The sequence below is a fragment of the Lepidochelys kempii genome, chromosome 6, assembly GCF_965140265.1.
Source record: "Lepidochelys kempii isolate rLepKem1 chromosome 6, rLepKem1.hap2, whole genome shotgun sequence".
In the NCBI taxonomy this organism is placed as follows: domain Eukaryota; kingdom Metazoa; phylum Chordata; order Testudines; family Cheloniidae; genus Lepidochelys; species Lepidochelys kempii.
The window spans coordinates 87255314-87279450 of record NC_133261.1 but is presented as its reverse complement, the minus strand read 5'-3'; the positions used below and the strand labels follow the sequence as shown (position 1 = coordinate 87279450).

The window sequence follows — 24137 nt, the reverse complement described above, 5'->3', positions numbered from 1 at the left end:
TTAATACACTCCAGAATGATAGTAGCCTTTGTTACAACAGCATCACATAGTTGGTTCCTATTCAATTTATGATCCACCATAATCCCAAGTTCCTTTTCAGCAGTACAACCACTCTGCCAGTTATTCCCCATTTTGTAGTTGTATATTTGATTTTTCCTTCCTAAGTGAAGTACTCTGCACTTATCTTTACTGAATTTCATCTTGGTGAATTCAGACCAATTCTCCAATTTGTCAAGGTCCTTAATCCTGCTCTCCAAAGGGCTTACAACCCCTTTCAACTTGGTATCATCTGCAAATTTTAAATCATACTCTCCACTCCAATATCCAAATCATTAACAAAAATATTGAATAGAACCGGATCCAGGAATGACCATGTGGGATACCACTGGATATGCCCTCACAGTTTGACAGTGAACCACTGATAACTGCTCTTTGAGTATAATCTTTCAACCAGTTGTGCACCTATGCACAACCTAGTTGCACAACCTAGTTGTGACCATGAGTTGGTTGAGTTCAGGATCCTGACACAGGGAAGAAAGGTAAGCAGCAGGATACGGACCCTGGACTTCAGGAAAGCAGACTTCAACTCCCTCAGGGAACGGATGGGTAGGATCCCCTGGGGGACTAACATGAAGGGGAAAGGAGTCCAGGAGAGCTGGCTGTATTTCAAGGAATCCCTGTTGAGGTTACAGGAACAAACCATCCCGATGTGTCGAAAGAATAGTAAATATGGCAGGCGACCAGCTTGGCTTAACAGTGAAATCCTAGTGGATCTTAAACATAAAAAAGAAGCTTACAAGAAGTGGAAGGTTGGACATATGAGCAGGGAAGAGTATAAAAATATTGCTCGGGCATGTAGGAATGAAATCAGGAGGGCCAAATCGCACCTGGAGCTGCAGCTAGCGAGAGATGTTAAGAGTAACAAGAAAGGTTTCTTCAGGTATGTTGGCAACAAGAAGAAAGCCAAGGAAAGTGTGGGCCCCTTAATGAATAAGGGAGGCAACCTAGTGACAGAGGATGTGGAAAAAGCTAATGTACTCAATGCATTTTTTGCCTCTGTCTTCACTAACAAGGTCAGCTCCCAGACTGCTGCGCTGGGCATCACAACATGGGGAAGAGATGGCCAGCCCTCTGTGGAGAAAGAGGTGGTTAGGGACTATTTAGAAAAGCTGGACGTGCACAAGTCCATGGGGCCGGACAAGTTGCATCCGAGAGTGCTAAAGGAACTGGCGGCTGTGATTGCAGAGCGATTGGCCATTATCTTTGAAAACTCATGGCGAATGGGGGAAGTCCCAGATGACTGGAAAAAGGCTAATGTAGTGCCAATCTTTAAAAAAGGGAAGAAGGAGGATCCTGGGAACTACAGGCCAGTCAGCCTCACCTCAGTCCCTGGAAAAATCATGGAGCAGGTCCTCAAAGAATCAATCCTGAAACACTTACATGAGAGGAAAGTGATCAGGAACAGTCAGCATGGATTCACCAAGGGAAGATCATGCCTGACTAATCTAATCGCCTTCTATGATGAGATTACTGGTTCTGTGGATGAAGGGAAAGCAGTGGATGTATTGTTTCTTGACTTTAGCAAAGCTTTTGATACGGTCTCCCACAGTATTCTTGTCAGCAAGTTAAAGAAGTACGGGCTGGATGAATGCACTATAAGGTGGGTAGAAAGTTGGCTAAATTGTCGGGCTCAACGGGTAGTGATCAATGGCTCCATGTCTAGTTGGCAGCCAGTGTCAAGTGGAGTGCCCCAGGGGTCGGTCCTGGGGCCGGTTTTGTTCAATATCTTCATAAATGATCTGGAGGATGGTGTGGATTGCACTCTCAGCAAATTTGCGGATGATACTAAACTGGGAGGAGTGGTAGATACGCTGGAGGGCAGGGATAGGATACAGAGGGACCTAGACAAATTGGAGGATTGGGCCAAAAGAAATCTGATGAGGTTCAATAAGGATAAGTGCAGGGTCCTGCACTTAGGACGGAAGAACCCAATGCACAGCTACAGACTAGGGACCGAATGGCTAGGCAGCAGTTCTGCGGAAAAGGACCTAGGGGCGACAGTGGACGAGAAGCTGGATATGAGTCAGCAGTGTGCCCTTGTTGCCAAGAAGGCCAATGGCATTTTGGGATGTATAAGTAGGGGCATAGCGAGCAGATCAAGGGACGTGATCGTCCCCCTCTATTCGACATTGGTGAGGCCTCATCTGGAGTACTGTGTCCAGTTTTGGGCCCCACACTACAAGAAGGATGTGGATAAATTGGAAAGAGTCCAGCGAAGGGCAACAAAAATGATTAGGGGTCTGGAACACATGACTTATGAGGAGAGGCTGAGGGAACTGGAATTGTTTAGCCTGCAGAAGAGAAGAATGAGGGGGGATCTGATAGCTGCTTTCAACTACCTGAGAGGTGGTTCCAGAGAGGATGGCTCTAGACTATTCTCAGTGGTAGAAGAGGACAGGACAAGGAGTAATGGTCTCAAGTTGCAGTGGGGGAGGTTTAGGTTGGATATTAGGAAAAACTTTTTCACTAGGAGGGTGGTGAAACACTGGAATGCGTTGCCTAGGGAGGTGGTGGAATCTCCTTCGTTAGAAGTTTTTAAGGTCAGGCTTGACAAAGCCCTGGCTGGGATGATTTAATTGGGGATTGGTCCTGCTTTTGAGCAGGGGGTTGAACTAGATGACCTCCTGAGGTCCCTTCCAACCCTGATATTCTATGATTCTATGTCATAGAAAATACATCAAGACCACATTTCCATAGTTTGCTTATGAGAGGTCCCGCCACTTTGTATCGGGGCGGGACACCAGGGTGTGGGTGTGAAGGGTGTGAAGCGTGAGTGTGTATAAATATTTCCATGGTGCGATTTGAAAACTGACCGGCTGCAGTTCATGCAGCCGGCTTGCAGTGAAAGGGTGAGGGGTTTGTTGGGATCGGCAGGGTAGGGGCCCAATGGAAAGGTACAGCAGGCCTGGGGTAGAGGATGGGCGGGGTGCGCCCTCGCGCAAGGCTCGGTTGACATAAGCCCGAGCAGCGGGGGTCAAGGTGGCCTTCACCTCCTGAAGTACGCGCCGGGGGGTACGAGGGCTGGAGAGCCCCATGCGCCGAGCGAGCGTCAGGGGATCCAGCTGGTCTCTCCAGTTGTAGTCCAGGAGGTCTCCGACCCTCGTGACTTCCGCCAGGACCAACCTCTGGTGCACCGAGCGGGACTCCGCCACCTGCACATGGAGTTGGGGATTGTGTAGCAGGGGCTCCGTGAGGAGATCTGCTCCTACGGTGGCCGCCACGGACCTGGTCATTAGAAACAGTTTCCAGGTCCGGAGGAGGTCCTGATAGAAGACCGGCAGCCCGGAGAGGTCTCGCGGAAAACCTCTTGGACAAAGATAAAAGAGCTGCCGGTCGTATTGGAGCCCTTGGAAGCGGCACAGGAAGGCGTGTGCCAATATGCTCCACGTCGAACTACCTGCACTATAAAGGAGCCTCTGGAGGGCCTGGAGGCGGAAAACGCGGACCTGAGTGTACAGACACTTCAGACCCTGCCCTTTCCTTCAGGGGTAAATGAAGAACTCCAACAGGGGCCCAGTGCATTCCTGACCAAAAGAACTCTAGAATCAATCTCTGGAGGTGGGTCAGGAAACCTGGGGCCGGGGCCAGGTTGTTGAGCCGGTACCAGAGCGTCGACAGAACTAGTTGGTTAAGCACCAGTGCTCTCCCTCTGAGGGAGAGACATCGGAGCAGCCTCGTCCATTTCTGGATCCGCTCTATCACCCCACCCTCTAAATTTTGCCAGTTCCCCGGCGGGGAAGGGTGCATGGCGGAAAGGTAAACGGCGAGATAGAGCAGTGGACCCGCACTCCACCGGATGGTCTGAAGCACGGGTGGGAGGGAGCTTACCTGCTGCCAGTCCCCCACTGCCAAGCCAGAGCTATTGACCCAGTTGACTCGGGTGGAGGAGGCTGCCGAATAGATGGCCTGGCATGCCTCCACTAGCGCCAAGACGCCTGGGTCCTGGACCACGAGGAGTACATCATCAGCGTACGCCGAAAGGACCAGCCACAGCTCCAGCTCCCGCAGCACCAACCCTGTCAACCTCCTGCGGAGGAGACAGAGGAAAGGCTCGATCGCCAGAGCGTACAGCTGGCCCGAGAGGGGGCACCCCTGCCGCACTCCTCGCCCGAAGCTGACCGGTTTGGTCAGGGTACAGTTGAGCCTAACCAAACACTCCGCGGAAGCATACAGCACCCGGAGAAAACTCACAAACTGAGGTCCGAATCCAAACGCCTGCGGAGTGCCCAGGAGGTACCCGCGGTCTACTCTATTGAACACCTTCTCCTGATCAAGAGACAGGAGGGCGAATGACAGACCATCTCTCCGCCCGAGTTCCAAAAGGTCTCGGACTAGAAATAGGTTGTCAAAAATGCTGCGACCCGGAACAGTATAGGTCTGGTCTGGGTGGATCATATCCGCCATCACGGACCCTAGCCGCAGCGAGATTGCTTTCGCTACGATTTTGTAATCAGTGCTAAGGAGTGAGACAGGACGCCAGTTTCGTAAATTGTGGAGGTCCCTCTTCTTCGGCAACAAGGCAAGCATCGCTCGCCTGCACGACAGAGGAAGGACCCTGCTCTGCAAGGACTCAGCCCAGACAGTGACTAGGTCTGGGCCAAGGATGTCCCAGAACACGCAGTATAACTCCACGGTCAGCCCGTCCATGCCTGGAGATTTATTGGTGGGCATGCGACGGAGGGCTTCCGAGAACTTGGCCAGGGTGAGAGGCAGCTCTAGCCGGTCTCGGTCGCCCACGCTGACGGTGGGGAGTTCCTCCCAGAGCACCCCGCAAGCGCCAGGATCGGTCGGATCCGGGGAAAAAAGGCTTGTGTAGAAGTCACAGGCCCTCCCACACATCTCCTCCGGATCCATGAGGCGGGTGCCGTCTTCCACTAGAAGGCAGGTGACGTGTTTCTTGGCCCCCCTCATTTTCTCCAGGGCATAGAAGAAGCAGGAGCCGCGGTCCATCTCCCGAAGGAGGCGGATGCGGGCCCGAACGAAGGCACCTTGGGCCCGGTGGTCCTCGAGGGCCTGGAGCTCCTCCCGGCACGCTCCGCAGAGGGACGGATCCTCGGGGTTGGTGGCCAGGCGCCTCTCCATCTCTAAGACCTCCCGTTCCAACTGCTCCATCGCCGCATTTCGCCGTCGGCTGGTGCCCCGAGTGTAGTCACGGCAGAAGAGCTTGGCGCGCACCTTCCCTAGGTCCCACCATCACCGCACTGAGGGAAAGGCACGCCACTGCTCTCGCCAGGCCAGCCTAAACTCCCGGAAGGACGTCACGAAGCTCTCGTCCTCCAACAGGCTGTTGTTAAAGTGCCAATAGGCCAGCCCCGGTCTCTCTGCACGGAGGGAGACCGTTATGGTGGCTAAATGATGGTCGGAGAATGGGGCCGGTCGAATGATGGAGGAGTGGGCCTGTGAAAGATGGAAACGGGATAAGTAAATACGGTCCAACCGAGAGTGGTGTGACCGATGGGCCTCCACCCGGACCAAAAGTGAACGTGGAAGTGTCATCTGGGTGATGGTCACGCCAGACGTCCACTAGGGAGTGATGTTCGACTATTCCTCGGAGAATGTTCGCAGCGGCTGGGCTCAGCTCGGCCCCTGAGCGGTCCTGTTCCTCAAGGGTGGTGTTAAAGTCCCCTCCCAGGACCAGGCACTCGTGAGGATCTAGGGTGCCGAGAAAGTCGGACACCCGCTGATAGAATTGTGGCTGCTTTGGGCTCGTTTGCGGGGCATAGATGTTAACAAGGTTGACCACGAGTCCCTCCATACGGACTCGAAGGTGCAGCAGGTGGCCCGGCACGGCCTCAGTGACCCCTAGCACCTCGGGCCGTAGGGTGGGGGAGAACAGGGTCGCCACTCCAGCTTGACAAGTCGTGAAGTGGCTAAAGTATACCCCGTCCCCCCACTCCAGCCGCCACCTGTCCTCGATGGTCGGGTCCGTATGGGTCTCCTGCAGGAAAGCTACAGAGTACCCCCCTTCCTGAAGGTAAGAGAGCACCTGGGACCTGTGGAGAGCCATCCTACAACCCCTGGTGTTCAAGGTTGCAATAATGAGAGGCGTCATGCGGAGGGCTGGGGGGTGGGGGTTTCTTATTGGTGGGGGTGTTCGTGGCCCCCAGCGGGTTGCACAGGAACCCGTGACCCATCCCGTGGATGACTAGATCTTTTCGGAAGCCGCAGGCCCGCTCGTAGGCCGCAGCACCGCGCTTTCCTTGCCCTCTGCCCTCCTTTATAAGGGCCCTTGTGGCCTGAAGAATTTGATCAAAGTCCCCCCATAGCCGAAGAGCCAGCTGTACCCTATTGCGGGCGCCACGGGTGTGTTCTAGGAACTTCCGTAGTGCATGCCGCAGCTCATGGGGGGGTGGGGTTACGATTTCCGGGGTATTCCCTGGTGGGGCTCTCAATGCAGCCTCGTGGTCCGCTAAGGCGGGTAGGCAGGGTGCGGACCACCGACGGGGCGTCTGACTAGAAAGTGCAAAGACTGCTCCCTGGGGGGAATCTGCGAAAGGCAGGAAAAGAATAACCCCAGGGGCGGCAATAGCATTGCAGAAGGAGGTGAATTGGGCAGGGACAGGGGTAAGGCTCTGGGCTTCAGGAGGCGAGCAGCTAAAAGAAGGTGCCTCCTGAGCAGAGTCGAGGGTTAAGGGGTAAGGGAGGGGGCTCCCAGCGACGCTAGGCGCTGGCTCCGTGGTGGTCTTGGCGGCCATGGCATCAGGTGGTGGACCACCTTCTGCAGGGTGCTCGCCCGGGAAGGCAATTAGGGGGAGGGAGCATGGGGAAAGGGGGGCTGGGGTGAGATTGCCCAGATTGAGGCCAGCTGGCAGTAGATCATCCTCTCCCTGGGTGACCGGGGTCAAATCTAGGGCCTCAATCTCCGCATACACGGAGGAGAGGCCAACTCCTGCTACCCCGAGGGCCTCTCCTCTAGGGCCCGCCTCGACAGTCGCTTCGGGTTTCGCGGGGGGTTCGGGTGGTATCCGGGCAGAAGGAGCTTCCTCAGGGGTCTTGGAGGGGAGGGTCTCCCGTGGAGGGGGGATTCTGCCCTCCAATGCCAGTCTGTCTTCCCCTCCCGACACCAGCGGATGGATCTCACTCGTGGCCGTAGCGGAAGGCTCAATATCAGTGCCTCCCTTCCTGGTCTTCCGGGGGGCTTCCGCATCGGATGGGTGCAGTGGAGCTCAAGCCTTCCGCTTGCCTTGCTTCCCCTGGACTAGGGTCCAGCCCTCCATAGCGTCATCTGGGGGTTAGTTAGCAGGGGTCCTGTCGTGGGGTGGAGGCGATGGTTCAGGGGATCGAGGGGGTAACGGTGAGGCAGCATGAGGGGCGGGGGGTTCTCCTTGGGGCGGGCCCTCTCCTATACTCGGTAATATCTTTGCCACACCCTCCTCCATAGGCTCCGCCAGATTAGTAATAGCAAGGGTGGGACTCCCTTGCTCACCTGGGCGTTGTAGGGGAGGTGTTTCTTGGGCCCGGACGGGAGCAGCAGCGGGTCGAGTAGGAGGAGGGTTGGTTGGTTTCAGGTGCTGGGCGGCCAGGGGCGTCGGCAACGACGGGGCCGATGTCCTGCCGGGTCTTGGGGGTCCCGGGTGCCCCTCCCCCCGGGCGCCCCTCCCCCCGGGCCAAGGGGCAGTCTCTGTGGACATGCCCCGCTGAGCGGCAGAGGTAGCACCGGGCCTCTCCCATGGAGTAAAAGACCCCATAGCGGGCTCCTTGGTAAGGGACTAGGAAGGACCCCTCGAGCGCCTCTCCGTCACGCGCCGCTGCCGGCGGCAGAAGCTGCACTTGCCAGCGGAACGAAAGGACGTGACGGAGGGTGGGGTCCTTGCAGCCCAATGGGAGAGGGCTGATGACAGAGACAAGTTTCCCCAGGGTGGAGAGAGCGGGTAACAGGGCAGCATTGGGTAAAAAGGGAGGAATGGAGGTGAGGACGAGGCGAACGCCCAGGTCTTCTAGCGGCTCTAGGGGGACAAACACCCCCCCCCACCGCCAGGCCCCTCTCCACCGCCTCCTGGGCGGCAGTCTCCGAAGCTAAGAAAAAAACAACCTTCCCATACATTTTGGAGACCGCCACAATAGCCGTGGGTCCTACCACCTTCGCCAACGCCTGCACGTATGTCTCCACGTGGGGCGAGGCGGGCACCAGGAGGCAACGGACACCATGCCTCCTGGTCAAGGTGGGGAAGGGGCCCCGGCTGCTGGTGATGGTAGTGGGGGCAGTGGGTGGGCGAGATGACGAGGCGGCAGGCAGGGGGGAGCCCAATGCTGCCCGGGCATACGTCCTGGGGGCCGGGGGAGGGACGTTCGCAGAGCTGGTGGAGGGAACAGCAGGGAGGGACGCCATGGTCGATGACGAGGCCACAGCCGTGGGGGCAGCCCCTGCCATGGAGGGCCTAGTGGTTTTAGCGGGGCCCTTTCCTTTCTTCCTGCCCTGGCCTTTCTGGCCAGCTGGGGGGGGGGTTCCTAGAATCTGGGGGGGCGGTGGACGCAGCAGTGGCAGTAATCGCCCCGGTGCCTCCTGCTGCCGGTGCCCCAGCGGGGGCGGTGGCAGGTGTTTTAACAGTGGGGGGGGGGTTTGGGGGTTGGGCAGGGGGGTAGGTGTGGGAGGGACAACTGATATTGTTAGAGGGGCCTCACCCCTCTCATTCCCCGCCATTGTGAGCAGGGAGAGATGGGGAGACACCAGAAGGAGGAGGGGGAAGCAGATAAACCACTCCTCCCTGCTGGGCTGCAGGCGGGGGGGGGGTACCATATGGGTTGGACTGGAAGGGGGGAAAAACAGAAATCGGGGTCCGGTGATAGGGGCAAGCTGTGGGGTAAACAGTCCAGGTAGGGGGGGGGTGGACCCACGCACGTTTGCCCAAAGAGTCTCGTTTGGTTGGCTGTTATGTCCGGTCCGAAAGGCAAAGTTCAAAGCAAACAGCTGGATCCGAAGGCAGATGGCAGGTTGCCAGCAAGGATGGACGGCGGGGGGCCGTGACAGTTGTAATAATGTTGGGGGGAGGCACCGATGGATCGGGGGGCAGCTCCATGCCACACTCCCTGTGCCGCCGCAAACGCAATTAAACCACATCCAAACTCCCCCTCACGAGAGTATAATTCAAAGAATTACTCAGTCTTACGGCCCCCTCCACGATGATTTGTAGCTTCCCTGGGTGATTTCTCTGTCCTCTATCTTCTTCTCCAGCTTTGTTGGCTGTGTACCAAGGCTTCCAGCAGGCCGAGAATGTTGCAGAGATAAGAAGAAATTCCGAGCTGACAGCAAAACGGCTGGGTCTGGGGGCTTCCACTCCCCCCTCCGGATAGCGGGTCGGCAATCTTCCCTCCCCTCCTCCAGGGGTTTCAGCTAAGGCAAATAGCTGTGCCCGAGAGCAGGCGGGGGGGGGGGGGAGGTGCCGGCGGCAAGCTGGCAGCCGACCAGCACTCAAACGGCAGCAAAGAAAAACGGCAAAAAAAACAAAACAAAACAAAAAAGCGTCTGGCCCGGTCGGGGGGGGGGGGGTGGTGAAACTAAGGCAGGGTCACAAAGTAAGAAAAATCCAGGCCAGGGGGCTTTAGGAAAGAATAGAAAGCAGATAGCTGAGGAGCAAGCAAGGGAGGTCCCGTTTCCCAACAGGGAAGGCTCCAGAACAATGAGGAATTTTCTGGAAACAATTAAGACAGACAGGCTGATTAGAACACCTGCAGCCAATCAAGAAGCTGCCAGAATCAATTAAGACAGGCAGGCTAATCAGGGCACCTGGGTTTAAAAAGGATCTCACTTCAGTTTGTGGCCTGCGTGCGAGGAGCTGGGAGCAATAGGCGCAAGAAGCTGAGAGTGAGAAGGCAGACTACTGGAAGATTGAGAAGTACAAGCATTATCAGACACCAGGAGGAAGGTCCTGTGGTGAGAATAAAGAAGGTGTTGGAAGGAAGGCCATGGGGAGGTTGGACCCTTAAAAATCACATCCTCCTGATTATCATCCAGTTACGAAACAATTTAGAACTTTATAGGTTAATGCTAATACTTTCTCAATTCCACCCTTAAACCTATTGGAACCTAGTTCAGACACTGAACCTTTTGTGTAATGTGCTTCCAATGGGTAACTCCACTTAAGAAGCCGGCCTGCATATTTACATAGTAACTTTAGTTTTCACACGATGGAAAGATACTGGACCAATCAAACTCAAACTTTCACACAGCTGTTACAGGAGCCACTGTAGACAGCTGCAATCCACAGGGCCCTGGGCTGGAACCTGGAGTAGAGGGCGGGCCTGGGTTCCCTTCATTCCCCTAACTTCCTACTTGATACCAGAGAGTTGAACTGGACTGTGGGTTTCACCAGAGGGGAAGGTCTCTGGCCTGTTCCCCGATCCACTAGGTGGATCAGCAGAGACTGCGGGGATTTTTCTTCTTCCTTTCCCCATGCTGGCCAGTGATGAGGCTAACTGACTGAATGGCAGATTTGAGCCACGAAAGTGGCCAAACTGAGGGCTGCCGTGAACCTCTGAGGCGAGCAAATCTGCCAATAAGCGCAGGACCCACCAAGGCAGAGGAGGAACTTTGTCACATAGAGCTTTCACAAACAAGCTTCCTGAAAAGTTTTTCAAGCTCTGGTTATTGACCAATAATTGGAAAGAAGATAGTATGAACCCCGATTTTGATCATAAAAAGAAAGAAAAAAAGAACACACTAAGCCATTACAGAGCACATTACACTCATTTGGCTAAAAAAATCCTGCAGGGCCATACAGAGCTATCACTATAGCTTCAAATTCAGTCAATAATTTCCTACTTATGACAACTACTACTAATAATAGGGTTTCAAGTGTTAATTGTATAACAACTCACATGACAGATAAGCATGACTGCTTACTCAAGAGTGTTAACATTTCTAATATGAACTACAAGGTGAAGTGAACTGTACAGCACACACGCCAGCACCACTGACGTCAATCATCTTTCATATAAACTTTATTCCAGTATGTTTCATAGCTTAAATAAATAGGATTACAGAGAAATAATAGAAAAGGAATATATCAAAAGATATAGATAAGACAAAAAACAGCAGTAACAATACTTGGCCCTGATATAGTTCTTTTCTACCATAAATCTCTGAGTACTTTATAAAGATGAGTAGGTGTCATTATGCCCATCAGGCAGGTGGGAAAAACTGAGACACAGAAAGATAAATTGACTTCTGCAAGATCACAAAAACTTAACAGCAGAATCAGAAACAAAACCGAGTTTTCCTGCCTTCCAGGCCTGTGTCCTATTCTCTGAACTTGTCTGAGTTTCATAATAAGACAGTAAATCACGGCGGTGGTGTGATACAGGATGGCAGTTCAATATGTCTTGACAATTAAAAAAGGAGGGAGTATTTGCACCAGTAATACCAGGATTGGGAGAAGGTCAGAGAAGAGCAGTAGTGGATGAGCAAAAGGTACAAACAGCAAAGGGGAATAAAGAAAGAGAGAAAAGGGGAATAAAGCAGATTTGAGTTACTCCACAGTGTATTTTACAAGCAAGGGCTATTTTCACTATACCAGCGCTTGTACTCAATATTTAAAGCCAAGTAGACTATTTTTTAAACTGAGAATATAGTCTCTAATTCTTTCTCCACAATGATGTATACATTGTCCCTAAAGACTCAGTTCAATACGGTATAGATGCTTTGTAAGTAGTCCTAAAGTGGCATGTTACTTTGGGGGTTAGGGAGAAGGTCATTATAAATGCAGGGAAGATGACAAATGCTTTCACAGTGAACTCTAGATTGAAGTCAGTACCAAGTAAGAAGTGCTTTACTTTAAGCAGGGATAAGTCATGCCAACAACTGCAGAGCACTCTAGGGCAAAACAAATAGACTAAAAATAAACCCAAAAATCTTTCCATTTCCTCCCTTGCCTATCAATCCTCTCACCCATCGCTAGCAACTAGGGACACAAAGATCCTCTGGTTCCTTAGGGGGTGACAGTTTTAGGGAGAACCAGGCAAAGAACCACATACAGGGACCAGGTGGCCCAAACCTCCCCCAAAAAGAGGAAAATTCTGGAAATTCAGCGTGGCCTGATTTCCTCCCCTCTCCACAATGGAGGAAGCAGATGGGACATCTGTGCAGCCTAAACTTCCACATGAGAAATAGTAGTGGACTAACCCACCCAAGAATGGGCACAAAAAGTTGTACAAGTGCACACACAGACATGTATGACATGAATGTTGTATTCGAGGGATATTGAGATTTTAAGTGTCAGGATATGTCGGGATTTTGACCAGGGCCTACTCAGCCTACAGTAATGAAAAGATGATCAACCTGCAATTCTCTGTGGTATTCCCTCTATTAGCCAATGGTAAGAACAACTGGCAGGCCTTCACCACTATAGAAAATTCAATAGAACAGATTTTCAACTAGCAGTCAACAGATGAAGATAGTACAGAAACAACAATGGTTCCCAATGCAGATTACAGTACTGGTATCGGGGCTAGTTCAAGCAAATCCGGGGCCTAGCACACTTTTCAATTAGGTCCCCCACTGCCAGGGGGTAGTTCAATATGTGACCTGCTCTCCCTCTCCTACATACTCCAAATGGTTCTGCAGCCAGCTGGGTGGGTAATGGAAACAGGGAATATGGCCCTAACTGCTGTGCATTCATGGAGAACAAGTGGAAGAAGGTTACCAACTAAACCAAACTCGAAGCTGAACCGTGATAATAGAATCATAGGGTTAGAAAGGGTCCCAAGGGTCATCTAGTCTAACCCCCAACAATTTTTTATTCCCCATTTCCCAGGCCTGCACAGGGATATCCTTCCTCCCAAGGAATAGCACCGGGCCCCATCAGTAGCTCCACTGACTCCAGAGGGAACACTCATGGTGTAAGGTACTATTGATGTAACCTGGTTAACGAGACAAAAGAGACCCTGATTCCCCACAGGCCTCAAACTGGGACTCAAAGGGTATGAGCTGTACACCAGAGCTGCAAGGTATAATTTCCTGCTCCAACAGACATACCTGTGCTAGTTCTGATTGGGCTATTGTGCTAAAAATACAAGCGTAGCCACTGCAGCATGAGTAAGGGGATGGGCTAGCTCCATGATCTCAGATGGGATCATACTCAGGACAGCCAGCCCATCATTCTGCTGCAGCTATACTTCTGGTTTTATCATGCTAGCTGGATCAGGGCTGGCTGGGTACATCTACTCAAGCTGAAAATTGCATCTCCCAGCTCCAACATAAACATACCCAAACAAACTTCATAAATTAGCTTAACTAGTTAAGGAATCAGAGAAATATAAACCCGTTACTTTACCAGGATTTCTCTGAGGAATTCTAAAAAATAGGTGGTATTGCTCATGTTACCATGCAACAATTCTTCCCAATTCTTGTTTAAATTTTAGTACTATGGAGCAGCAGTAGCCATTTGACAATATTAAGGTTGCTGCTACATTTTTTTAAAGCTGATTCTGTAGCCCCTGTAAAATTCACAAAAGAAGTCAGATCAGTTTGAAAGTTGGGAGGATAAATCTGAAGCCAGGATAAACTTTGTGGGAAAAATATGAAGATACTTGAACAATGGGGTTCAGAGACAATGGGTACCCTAGAATTAGGTGTTTTAAAAGTTTCGAACATCTAATGCTTTTTCTGTACACAAATAGGGAAGAAACAGTAAGTAAGGTAATCATGGAACTTATATAGCTAGACTCTTCTTGTTGACATCTAGTGCATGGTATCATCAGAGGTCTAAAATCTGAAATATGAAAAGTTATCAGACCTTCTTTTTGGCACTGTGGAATGGAATGACAGAAAAGTGGCAATCTATACACTGCTAGCAGAGAGCACAAGCTTCCTAGCTGAGCTGTTAACTGTACTTCCAGCTTCACCCTAATCCATTCAACAAGAGGCTTGGCAAGGACAGGAAGAAGAGAAGGGGAGAACTGACAGCTGAAGCTGTGACAGGTGTGTAGATAACAGCTCAGCTCCTCTTCCAGCAGCTCTTGCCAGCATACTGGGTTTAGGGACAAGTTCCATTCCCTCCATGCTCTTGGGGGCAGGATGACAGGGGTGGGGAACTTGTCCCTGAGACCAATACAGGAGATGAAGAATCAGCCCAGCTCTTTATATGGCTTCTCTATGCAATAAATTCTCTGTTGAACACCAGCAGGGGAAGTGCCAATCTGACAAGTGTATTGTGGGGAATCAGGATGCCACCCCTGACCTTTCTGATGATGTGCATGAACAGTGGGGAGGCAAAGATTTAGGTGGTGCCAGGAAAGACAGCAGGAATGAAGTAGTAAGTGGAGACATGGATAGCCCTCCAGTGATGGGCCCCATAATGCCCCACTCTCCTGGGTTTGGTAGGGCTTCTTCACCTGCAAGAGTGCTAGAGAGCTGGAGCTGCTGTACTCCCTAAAGATCACCAGAGCTATCTGCTACAGAGGTTGGAGCTGAACTCTGGCACTACCAGCAGCAAAGCCCAGCATTCTCATAATGGTTTGATCTTGTTACTATTAAATGTCAGCAAACAAAATTTCTCAGATGTGGCACTGGCTCCATCTAGCGGTCTTTTATCTTTCAACTCCATTAAGTATCCAGGCTGCTTGTTTGCTAAAGTCAACACATAATGATGAGTAAGGACTTGCAAAGCAAAGCAAAAAAAGAAAACGTAAGAAGAGCATTTGACCATGATTTGTACGTATTGTACCATTTCTAACTCGTATTTATGCAGTGATCCCTGTTCAAAGCAAGATGTTCCCACTGCAGATGATATATTACTATAGCCCATGTACATTTAGGACTGCGAGGTTAGTGTTAATTTCTTGTGAATTTTGACAGGTAATATTGATGTTTATTTTAAAATATTTTTCCTAGTTTTGACTTAAACTATTGCACTATTGAAAAATCCAGCATTCAAGATTTAATAAACATAAGCTTCAGAAATAAACAATATTTAATGAGATGGCAGAGACTTCCCTTTTTTGCTAGGACAACCTAGGTATTTTTAAACTTTTCTCCATTGAAAATTTCATTCATGAATCATGGAATATTTTCCACTGGTTTTTGGATGGGGAAAAATTGACATTTATTAACATTTACTACTAAAAATGTAATCGTTCTAGTCCACGTATCCTCTCCTCAAATGACCAACTAGAAAGATGTGAAAAATTATGAGGGTGAAGGGAGAAATGGAGAGTTCAGCACTTGGATTCATGTTATTAAATTGTGGAGAAAATGTAGGCAGGTTATTAAAATATTTGTGAGTTTCTTACTGATTAAGACAAAAATTAAAGATATACTGAAGGAATTGAAGGACCAAAATCATAAGTGAGATTAAGAATAAATGTATATGATTATAAGCAGAATGTCGAAATGAATTCTCAAATACATTTTACTATAAATCAATCAGTGAAAATGTATAGTATTAGCATGACACAACTTTTAAAAAAAATCCTTAATATAAAATTAAGTGTTAAAAAAATTATTATGGCTCTTAGACCTATTAAACATTAGTCACTTCTGACTCTCCAGTCAATAAACCTGAAGGCCCTTGAGACCTACCTGAGGAGTCGTCTTCCTGAATGTATCAGTTCCCTGGATCACATCTTTCATTATTTTTTCCTTGAGTGCATTGTACTCTTCTTGGCTCAGATTAATAGATTCCAGGTTTTGGTTACAAACTGGACATTTTCCACTGTAACGGTAATAAAACCACAAACAAAGTATGCATGTGTGTGAATAAGAATCGTAAAAGATCCATATGTTAAAATTCACTTTCATTTATTAACTGACTATGCATGCCTCTTTCTGTGCAAACAAAAAATAAATAAGTAATCAGAAAACGACTTGTGCCCAGTTTGGGCCAGATCCAAAACCTATGGAAATCAATGGAAATACTCCAACTGACTTCAGTGGGTTCTGGATCAGATCCTTGGGGACATTTAGGGGTCAATTTCTGTGCCAGAGGTCCTAGTAGCAAAGGGAGAGGAAAGATGGTCCAGTGATTACAGCCCTACGCTGTGGCTTGGGAGAACAGCATTCAATTACAAGCACTACCACAAACTTCCTCCGTGACCTTGGAAAATACATTTAGTCTTTCTCTGTCTCAGTTATCCCCATCTGTACTTTTCTGCCTCATAAGTGTGTTGCAAAGACAAAATACATTAAAAACTCAAAATGATCAGATACTACAGAGGGGATCACAGAAATAGCCTAAAATTGACTAAAGCATTGACTGAGCTACCTGAGCCTTTCCATGCTGACTCCCGCTTTGACATAGTCTTTCCCCACTGCTGGAACTTTTAACTGTGCACAGGGGCAGCGAATTATATGGGCTCCAGAAAATTCAGGGCCCGGCTCCATCAATGTTTGGAGCCAGGTCTCTCTCCTGGCCCTGCCTGCCAGCCCACGCGCCTCCCCGGGAGTGTCCCCATGCCCCGCCCACCTCCCCCGGAGCGTGCCTGCCTGCGCCCTGGGCGGCTGCCCCCTGCAGCTCCGCACTGCACTCCCTTGCCCGCTGCTGCCGACTACAAAAGGAAGTGGCGCTGATAGCAGGCTGAGGAGGCGCACACGTGATGGCAGCCCTCCCTCTCCCCCACCTCCCCGGCACCCACCACAGAGGAGGTGAGGGGGCTTCCTGGACCTGAGAGGCGCCCAGCCCCTAGGAGCATGTGCAATGACAGTGCCGGGTGAGTGTGCTGCTGCTGGGGGTGGGGGAAGGGAAGAGGCGGGAGAGAGCTCTCTGCTGCCAGTGGGGAGAGGGCTGGGGGGGACTGTGGAGCCCTCCTCCCTGGCTCTGGCCCCGGGGTAGCCTGCTTGCATCCTGGGGTCCTCATCCCCAGCCCCACCCCAGAGCTCACACCCCCAGCCAGAGCCCTCACCCCTCCTCACCCCAACCCTCTGCCCTAGCCCTGAGCCCCTCCCACAGCCCACATCCCCAGCTAGTGCTCTCATCGCCCCATACCCCAACTCTCTGCCCTAGCCCTGAGCCCCTCCCACACCCCTCATCCTCAGCCCCACCCCAGAGCCTGCACCCTCAGCCAGAGCCCACAGCCCCCCACATTGTGCAATATAGGGCAACTGTTAAAATGCTTACTGTTTCCATGCCATTTTTACATTATTTTAAAAAATATATATTGGCTTACAAGGCAGGTGTTGGGGCGGGACTTGGACCCGTTCTGGGCACCACCAAAAGTTATACAAACCTGCTGCCCTGGACTGTGCAGGGGTGAGACTCTGGCAGGGTGGGAAGCATCAGGAAAAGATTCTGGCAACTCCTCACAGCAGGAGCCTTTCACTAAGGAAAGGCTCTGGCAGGAAGGAGGCAGCAGAGAGGAGGCAGTGAGACACTGCACTGCTCAATGTAGCAGTGTAGATGTGGAAGGCACTGCAAAGATCCCATTTTGCCAGCTACCCCCTATTAAACTAAACTGATATATTCAGACAGTAAACATCCCAATAACCAGGTCAACCTACACTATTTATAAATTAAATACTGAGCAGCTCCAAATCCATTAGAGATGTATCATGTAAAGCATGTTCCAGGCAAAGAATCAGAGGGTTAGAAGGGATCGCAAGGGTCATTACCTCTGCCAAGACGCAAGATTTGTTGGGTCTAAATCATCCAAGACAGATGACTATTCAGCCTCCTTTTGAAAACCTCCAGTGAAGGAGCTTTCACAATCTCCTTACGCAGTCTGTTCCATTGTCCTACCATTCTTACAGTTATGAAGTTTTTTCAAGAGATTTAAGCTAAATCTGCTATGCTGTCATTTGAACCCATTGCCTCTTGTCCTGCCCTCAGTGGCAAGAGAACAACTTTTCTCCATCTTTTTTTATGGTAGCCTTTCAAATATTTGAAGGTTGCCCCAATCTCCTCTTTTTCAAACTAAACATACGTAGTTCCTTCAGCCTTTGCTCATATGGCTTGCATTCCATCCCTTTAATCATCTTTGTTGTTCCCCACCCCACCCCCTTGCCCTTTCTGTTTCCCAAGTAGCTATGTTTCTTTTCAATAAATGGATTTTTTGGCTTTGAAAACATTCTTTATTATTGCATAAAGAAGAAGATACCTTAGCCTAGGAAAGAAACCGGCACTGTAAGCCAACGTAGCAAACACAGATTCCTATTAACATTGGAACCACTACACTTCACTACCGCACAGGGCATTACTGGTGGCTTTCTGCCTCAAATTGCTCCCTCAAGGCATCCCTAATCCTTGCAGCCCCACATTGGGCCCCTCTACTAGCCCTGCTCTCTGGCTGTTCAAATTCAGCCTCCAGCTGTTGAACCTCTGAGTTCCATGCCTGAGTGAATCGTTCACCCTTCTCTTCACAAATGTTATGGAGGGTACAGCAAGCGGATATAATCACAGGGATGCTGTCATCGGCCAGGTCCAGCTTCCCATACAGACAGCGCCAACAGCCCTTTAAACAGCCAAAAGCACACTCCACAGTCATTCTGCACCGGCTCAGCCTGTTGTTGAACCGCTCCTTGCTGCTCTCAAGGCTCCCTGTGTAGGGTTTTAGGAGCCACGGCATTAAAGGGTAAGCGGGGTCTCCAAGGATCACAGTGGGCATTTCAACTTCCCCTACGGTGATCTTCTAATCTGGGAAAAAAGTCCCGGCTTACAGCTTCCTGAATAGGCCAGTGTTCCGAAAGATGCGTGCATCATGCACCTTTCCGGGCCAGCCTGCGTTAACGTCAATGAAACATCCATGGTGATCCACAAGCGCCTGGAGAACCATAGAGAAATATCCCTTCCGATTAACGTACTCGGAGGCTAGGTGGGCTGGTGCCAGAATTGGAATGCGTGTGCCATCTATCGCACCTCCGCAGGTAGGGAAACCCATTTGTGCAAAGCCATCCACAACGTCATGCATGTTACCCAGAGTCATGTTTCTTCTGAGCAGGATGCAGTTAATGGCCCTGCAAACTTACATCAACACGATTCCAACAGTCGACTTTCCCACTCCAAACTGGTAAGCAAACGATCGGTAGCTGTCTGGAGTTTCCAGCTTCCAGACTGCAATAGCCATCCGCTTCTCCACCGTCAGGGCAGCTCTCAATCTCGTGTCCTTGCACCGCAGGGTGGGGGCGAGCTCCTCACACAGTCCCATGAAAGTGGCTTTTCTCATCCAAAAGTTCTGCAGCCACTGCTCATTATCCCAGACTTGCAAGACGATGTGATCCCACCACTCAGTGCTTGTTTCCCAAGCCCAAAAGCAGCATTCCACAGTGGTAAGCATGTCCGTGAATGCCACAAACAAACTTGTGTCATATGCGTTCCTCAAGTCAATATCATCGGAGCCCTCACTGTCACTTTGGCTCATAAGGAATAACTCGCCTGCCAAACGGGACGTGTTGCGAGACTCATCAACATACTCCTCAGCAGTTTGGGCTCCATTCCCGCAGACCGAAAGGGAAGACAGAGCACGCAGTACAAAAAATGTTGAAAGATGGCACCAAATGTGGACAGAAGCACAGGGATTTCTGGGATATGAACCAATGCATCACGGGGCGTTGGGACAGGACCCAGAATGCCCCACCCCTACACCCCCTTCCCACAAGCCACAGCGCCAGAATGGGAAGAGGTACTCTGTGGGATAGCTGCCCATAATGCACCGCTCCCAATGCTGCTGCAAGTGCCGAAAATGTGGACAGACTGCAGCGCTTTCCGAAGGCGGGTTTAATTCAAAAGCACTCTACATCTGCAAGTGTAGCCATGCCCCATGTACAAGAACACCCCGGATCTCAAGTTAATTTGCCCAACTAAAATGTGATTGCCCCAATTTCTTTGAGATCAGAATGAGGTTTTTGTTGACGTTGTTTTTTAATTAAGTTGTGTTGCCTATCCCTGCCTCAAAGACAAACTAATGATCTAACACTCTTAAAAATCCTTGGTGAACCACCTAACTTATATGTCTGATTGTGGATGAAAATTACAACCAATTCCAACCTTAGCTTTTTTGGTAAAAGGTGGCAGTGGATAAAGAAACAAAGGATCAGCTTTTTTTTTTGCTTAATTCCCCCTTTAGTGTTGCTTGGCCAGGTAAGTACAGGGGGAACTAAGCTAATCGTGTCTGATCTCTCCCTGAAAACTTTGAGGGCTTTTACAAAAAATATGAGGTAGAAGACCTGTTTTCATCCTCAGATTGCACATGCCAACCACTGTCTCCAGGATTTTTAAGTACAAGTCAGCAGGTTGTCCAGTAGGCAGTACATAAAATGTCATTTATCCTGAACAGTTCTTTGGTTGTTCCAGGCTGCCAGACAAAAGGATTTTTCCTTGCCTCCTCTCACTTAGGTCTTTTCATAGATGCAAAGTAGAATGTTGATGTTTCACATTTTCCCCTCTACGATGCTCTGTTCAGAGGCTTACATTCATCCAGCTGTGCATGCTTTGAACTGAAGGAGGGATCATTCTTTTTTACATCAATCAATGTGTGAAGTTCTGATCTGCATAGTCCTAGAACACTGCCATAGATTTTGAGCTTTAAATGTTAAGAAACAGCAAGTCATTCTCCCCTGATTTTTGCACAGAGAAAAGCGAAGAGTGAGCCGAAGTATATTTCTTACCCAACACAACCACAAATACCTAACTGGCACAACAACCAGACTTCTGGTCTATATCAAAACACAGACCATAAGCAAAAAATATTCCAAGATTGCATAAATTACTGTGCGGACAGTGTATTTGCTGACTTCACACACTAACAATGAGCAACTTTTAATACATTCCACATACTCAACCCACTGGTTGCTATCACAGGCCCAAGCCACACATCTGTATTAATCAGATGTCTGGCTATTTAAATAATCTAAACTCCTGATAAATAATTCTAAATACAACAGGCAAAAATTAGAACGACCTTGTTAAAACTCCACAATTTAAGAGCCCACAAGAAAGACCCCAAAAATTATTGAGACTCCACCAAAATTATTAAAGTTATCATTTACAGACTTTGTTACAGCTGGCATATTTAAACCTTGAATCTTTTTCCAGTATCACTTTATATTAGTTAGAAAGATCTAATCGTAGAATAAAGTAAAGTCACATTATGCTTTGTTTAACAAATTCATAACATTGTTTCCCCAAGAGCCAAAGCCTGCTGAGTAGGTGTTCTAAGAGCAGCATAACCAACGAACCTCCTATGAGGTAAATTTCAGTGACTATTCAGGGTAACATTGTTTTTAGCACACAGTTGGATGCAGGGTCCTGCAGGGTAAAAGTAGCATACATTCCCCTCAGGAATGAAAGCTGATTACACCTCTGCATGGTTTAGGAAAAAACGTTTTTTCTCTCCCACACACACCGTTCCCTGACAGTTAGGTGCACTGTTCAATTATTTTCTGGAGTGGTAGGGATAACATCAGACTTAACAAGCTGATGTTTGGATCCAGCATACCAATTGCCATGTGGAATCCCTAAGTGGAAGAGAATTAGAGCTTTCCATAACTGACCTTGGGAAGTCAAACAGCCTTTCTAACTCTCAAAGAAAAATTAATAGTCAGAAGTGTCTAAGTCTGAAGCTCCTGATTATCAGGACTAGAAGAAGCTACAAGCTCCAGGAAGCTGGAGGAGGAAGAAAACAAGCAGCCTGTATGCTGAAAATCAGACTTTACAGCAGCCCACTCCTGCTCCCACAGCGGTCAATGTTTCCTCCCCTCCCCCCCGCCCCGACTTCAGTAGCAGCAGATGCAATACATACTCACATTTAAGAAAAGCTAAGAGAAATGTTAAAGAGTTAGCACCTGTACACTCTATTTTCATTACAAACCCTAAGCAGCATATAACTCAAAGATGTTCCTATCTTTGACACAATTCCAATACACATGAAAGACAAATCTGGCCTTCAAATTAGACTGACAATATGTAAGACACATTCACAAAGTTACAAATATTTGTATATTATATTTTGAAGAAATATGTATCTAAATTGTCTATGAAGGAAAATACTTTGCAATTCCTTGATTTTGTCCATACTGCAAATTAACATTTTTTTGTGTGCAAATCTCTGTGGTAGGGCCAGGTCTGAGCAATTACATAGGGACAGTTTACTCTAACCAAAATAATAATTTTGGCAAGGGTCTCTGGCTCCTAACCACCTCCCATACAGGTTTACAGTCAGTAAATAAACAAACAGCCCTACAAACAGAGCAGCTCATTTCCTTCCCACTATAGTCAACAAAATAGCTTTCTCCTCCTGCTACAGGTATATCCCAGACCCTCTTTAAGATGCAGGCCCTAATTAGCTCCCAGCTAAGAGCAACCCCTAGACCTGTCTTTGAACCCTGCCTGAAAGTTAACTCAAAATAAATAAACCCATCACCAGACACATACACTGTCAGGTTCAGAGTCTTCCTAAGGGCACTGTCGGGGTGGGATTGCAGATCCATGGCATCACCTCAGGGGTTTGAGAAGTCCTGTACACCCGCCAAAAAGTGTGTGTTAGAAATTATGATCAAAGAATTTATTTCAAAAAGAAATTTGAAATGACAGAATAGAAATAGTCCTTTTGCTTTGTTTTATCAAAGTAAAGTTCATGGCAAAAAAAACCAAACACATTATTTATTAAGTTTTTACATAAAATATTGTATTTACCTATTTTTAATGGTAGTTAAGCATCCTTCCCAGTTCTCTCCTGGAATACTAAAAACAAAAATATATAGAATATAAATAATGTTAGACTTCTGTGTCATCATTTTTTTTAACTACAGTACAGCCAAAAGATTTTTTTTCTGGTCTGCATCTAGAAATAAAAATAATAACTGTTTACATATAAGGAGAAATTATATGAAGGCTCATCTGTTATACCTGCTTATGTGCAACACCCTGCATATGACTACTTAAGCATTTATCCGCAGTGGAACAGGCCTTGGGCCAGACAGAGACAGAGAACAAAAACTCTGCAGTCCAATGGTTAAAGCACACACCCCCCAGAGGTGGAATACTTTGGTCCAGTCCCTCTGCTCCAATGACTCTTTCATGATTTATCTGCAGTGGAACAGCTTCAACAGGAGAGTTTGACAGGTTTCAGAGTAGCAGCCGTGTTAGTCTGTATTCGCAAAAAGAAAAGGAGTACTTGTGGCACCTTAGAGACTAACCAATTTATTTGAGCATAAGCTTTCGGGAGCTACAGTGAGCTGTAGCTCCCGAAAGCTTATGCTCAAATAAATTGGTTAGTCTCTAAGGTGCCACAAGCACTCCTTTTCTTTTAGGAGAGTTTGAGTTAGCCCCGCATCAGAATACCCAATAGCTTACAGGTTACAGCACCGTCCTGAAAAGCAGATCTGCTCTTCAAATCCTTTCTTCCCCTCTGGCAGAGAGTGGGGAATTGAACCTGGGTCTTCCATATCCCAGGCAAGTGTGCTAACCGCTGGACTAAAAGTTATAAAGTGGGCATGGGAACCAGCACCACTTCCTCTGGCCAGTTTGCATGTAGTGAGGCAGGTGCCTAATTAATTAAAAAAAAAAAAAAAAAAAAGGCTTAGGCACCTAAACCCACTAACTCAAGGTAGCTGGTTCCCATCCATGCATCACTAAGCAGATATAAGCACCTCCCTACAGCCCAGATTTAGGAACCTCTCTCTGAGAGAGGAGTGGGGCTTAGCACACACCCCGTCATCAGCATCTCCAATTGGCTAATCAAGGGCTTGTCTACAGTGACACTTTACAGAACTGCAACATTCTTGCTCAGGTGTGAAAAAACACCCCCGAGTGTAGCAAGTTTCAGTGCTGTAAAGCGCCAGTGTAGACGGTGCCCTAGCGCTGGGAGCTACGCCCCTCGTGGAAGTGGTTTTTCTAGAACGCTGGGAGAGCTGTCTCCCAGCACTCTGCCGCGACCACACGAGCCACATTAAAGTGCTGCCGCAGCAGTGCTTTAACATTGCCATTGTCGACTAGCCCTCCGTCCAGTGCTGGCTTTTATGGATTGCACTTCTTAGGTGACCATCTCTCCCCATTCACTGAATAGGGAGCCTAGGCAAATAACTCGGTTTCGTGGATCACCACGTTGTTCCTGTGCCTAGACATGAGGCACTGTGACACTAAGCATTACAAGGCCTAAGTCTCTTTATGGATCCCACACAAAGTCACTGCAACTTGACTCTGCAATGCTTGCAT

At 48.9% G+C, this 24137-nt stretch overlaps 1 protein-coding gene across 5 annotated transcripts in view; it reads right to left on the bottom strand.

Moving 5' to 3' along the window:
- The window catches only part of PRORP (protein only RNase P catalytic subunit), a 103965-nt gene that overhangs the window by 75926 nt on the left and 3902 nt on the right, over positions 1 to 24137 (bottom strand). For all 5 annotated transcript variants that reach the window (XM_073349017.1, XM_073349016.1, XM_073349019.1 and 2 more), the window contains 2 exons: positions 22617 to 22664; positions 15575 to 15707 (listed from right to left, as the gene is read on the bottom strand). In XM_073349017.1, coding sequence (XP_073205118.1) covers positions 15575 to 15707; positions 22617 to 22664 — 181 coding nt within the window. The remainder of the gene's footprint in view (positions 1 to 15574; positions 15708 to 22616; positions 22665 to 24137) is intronic.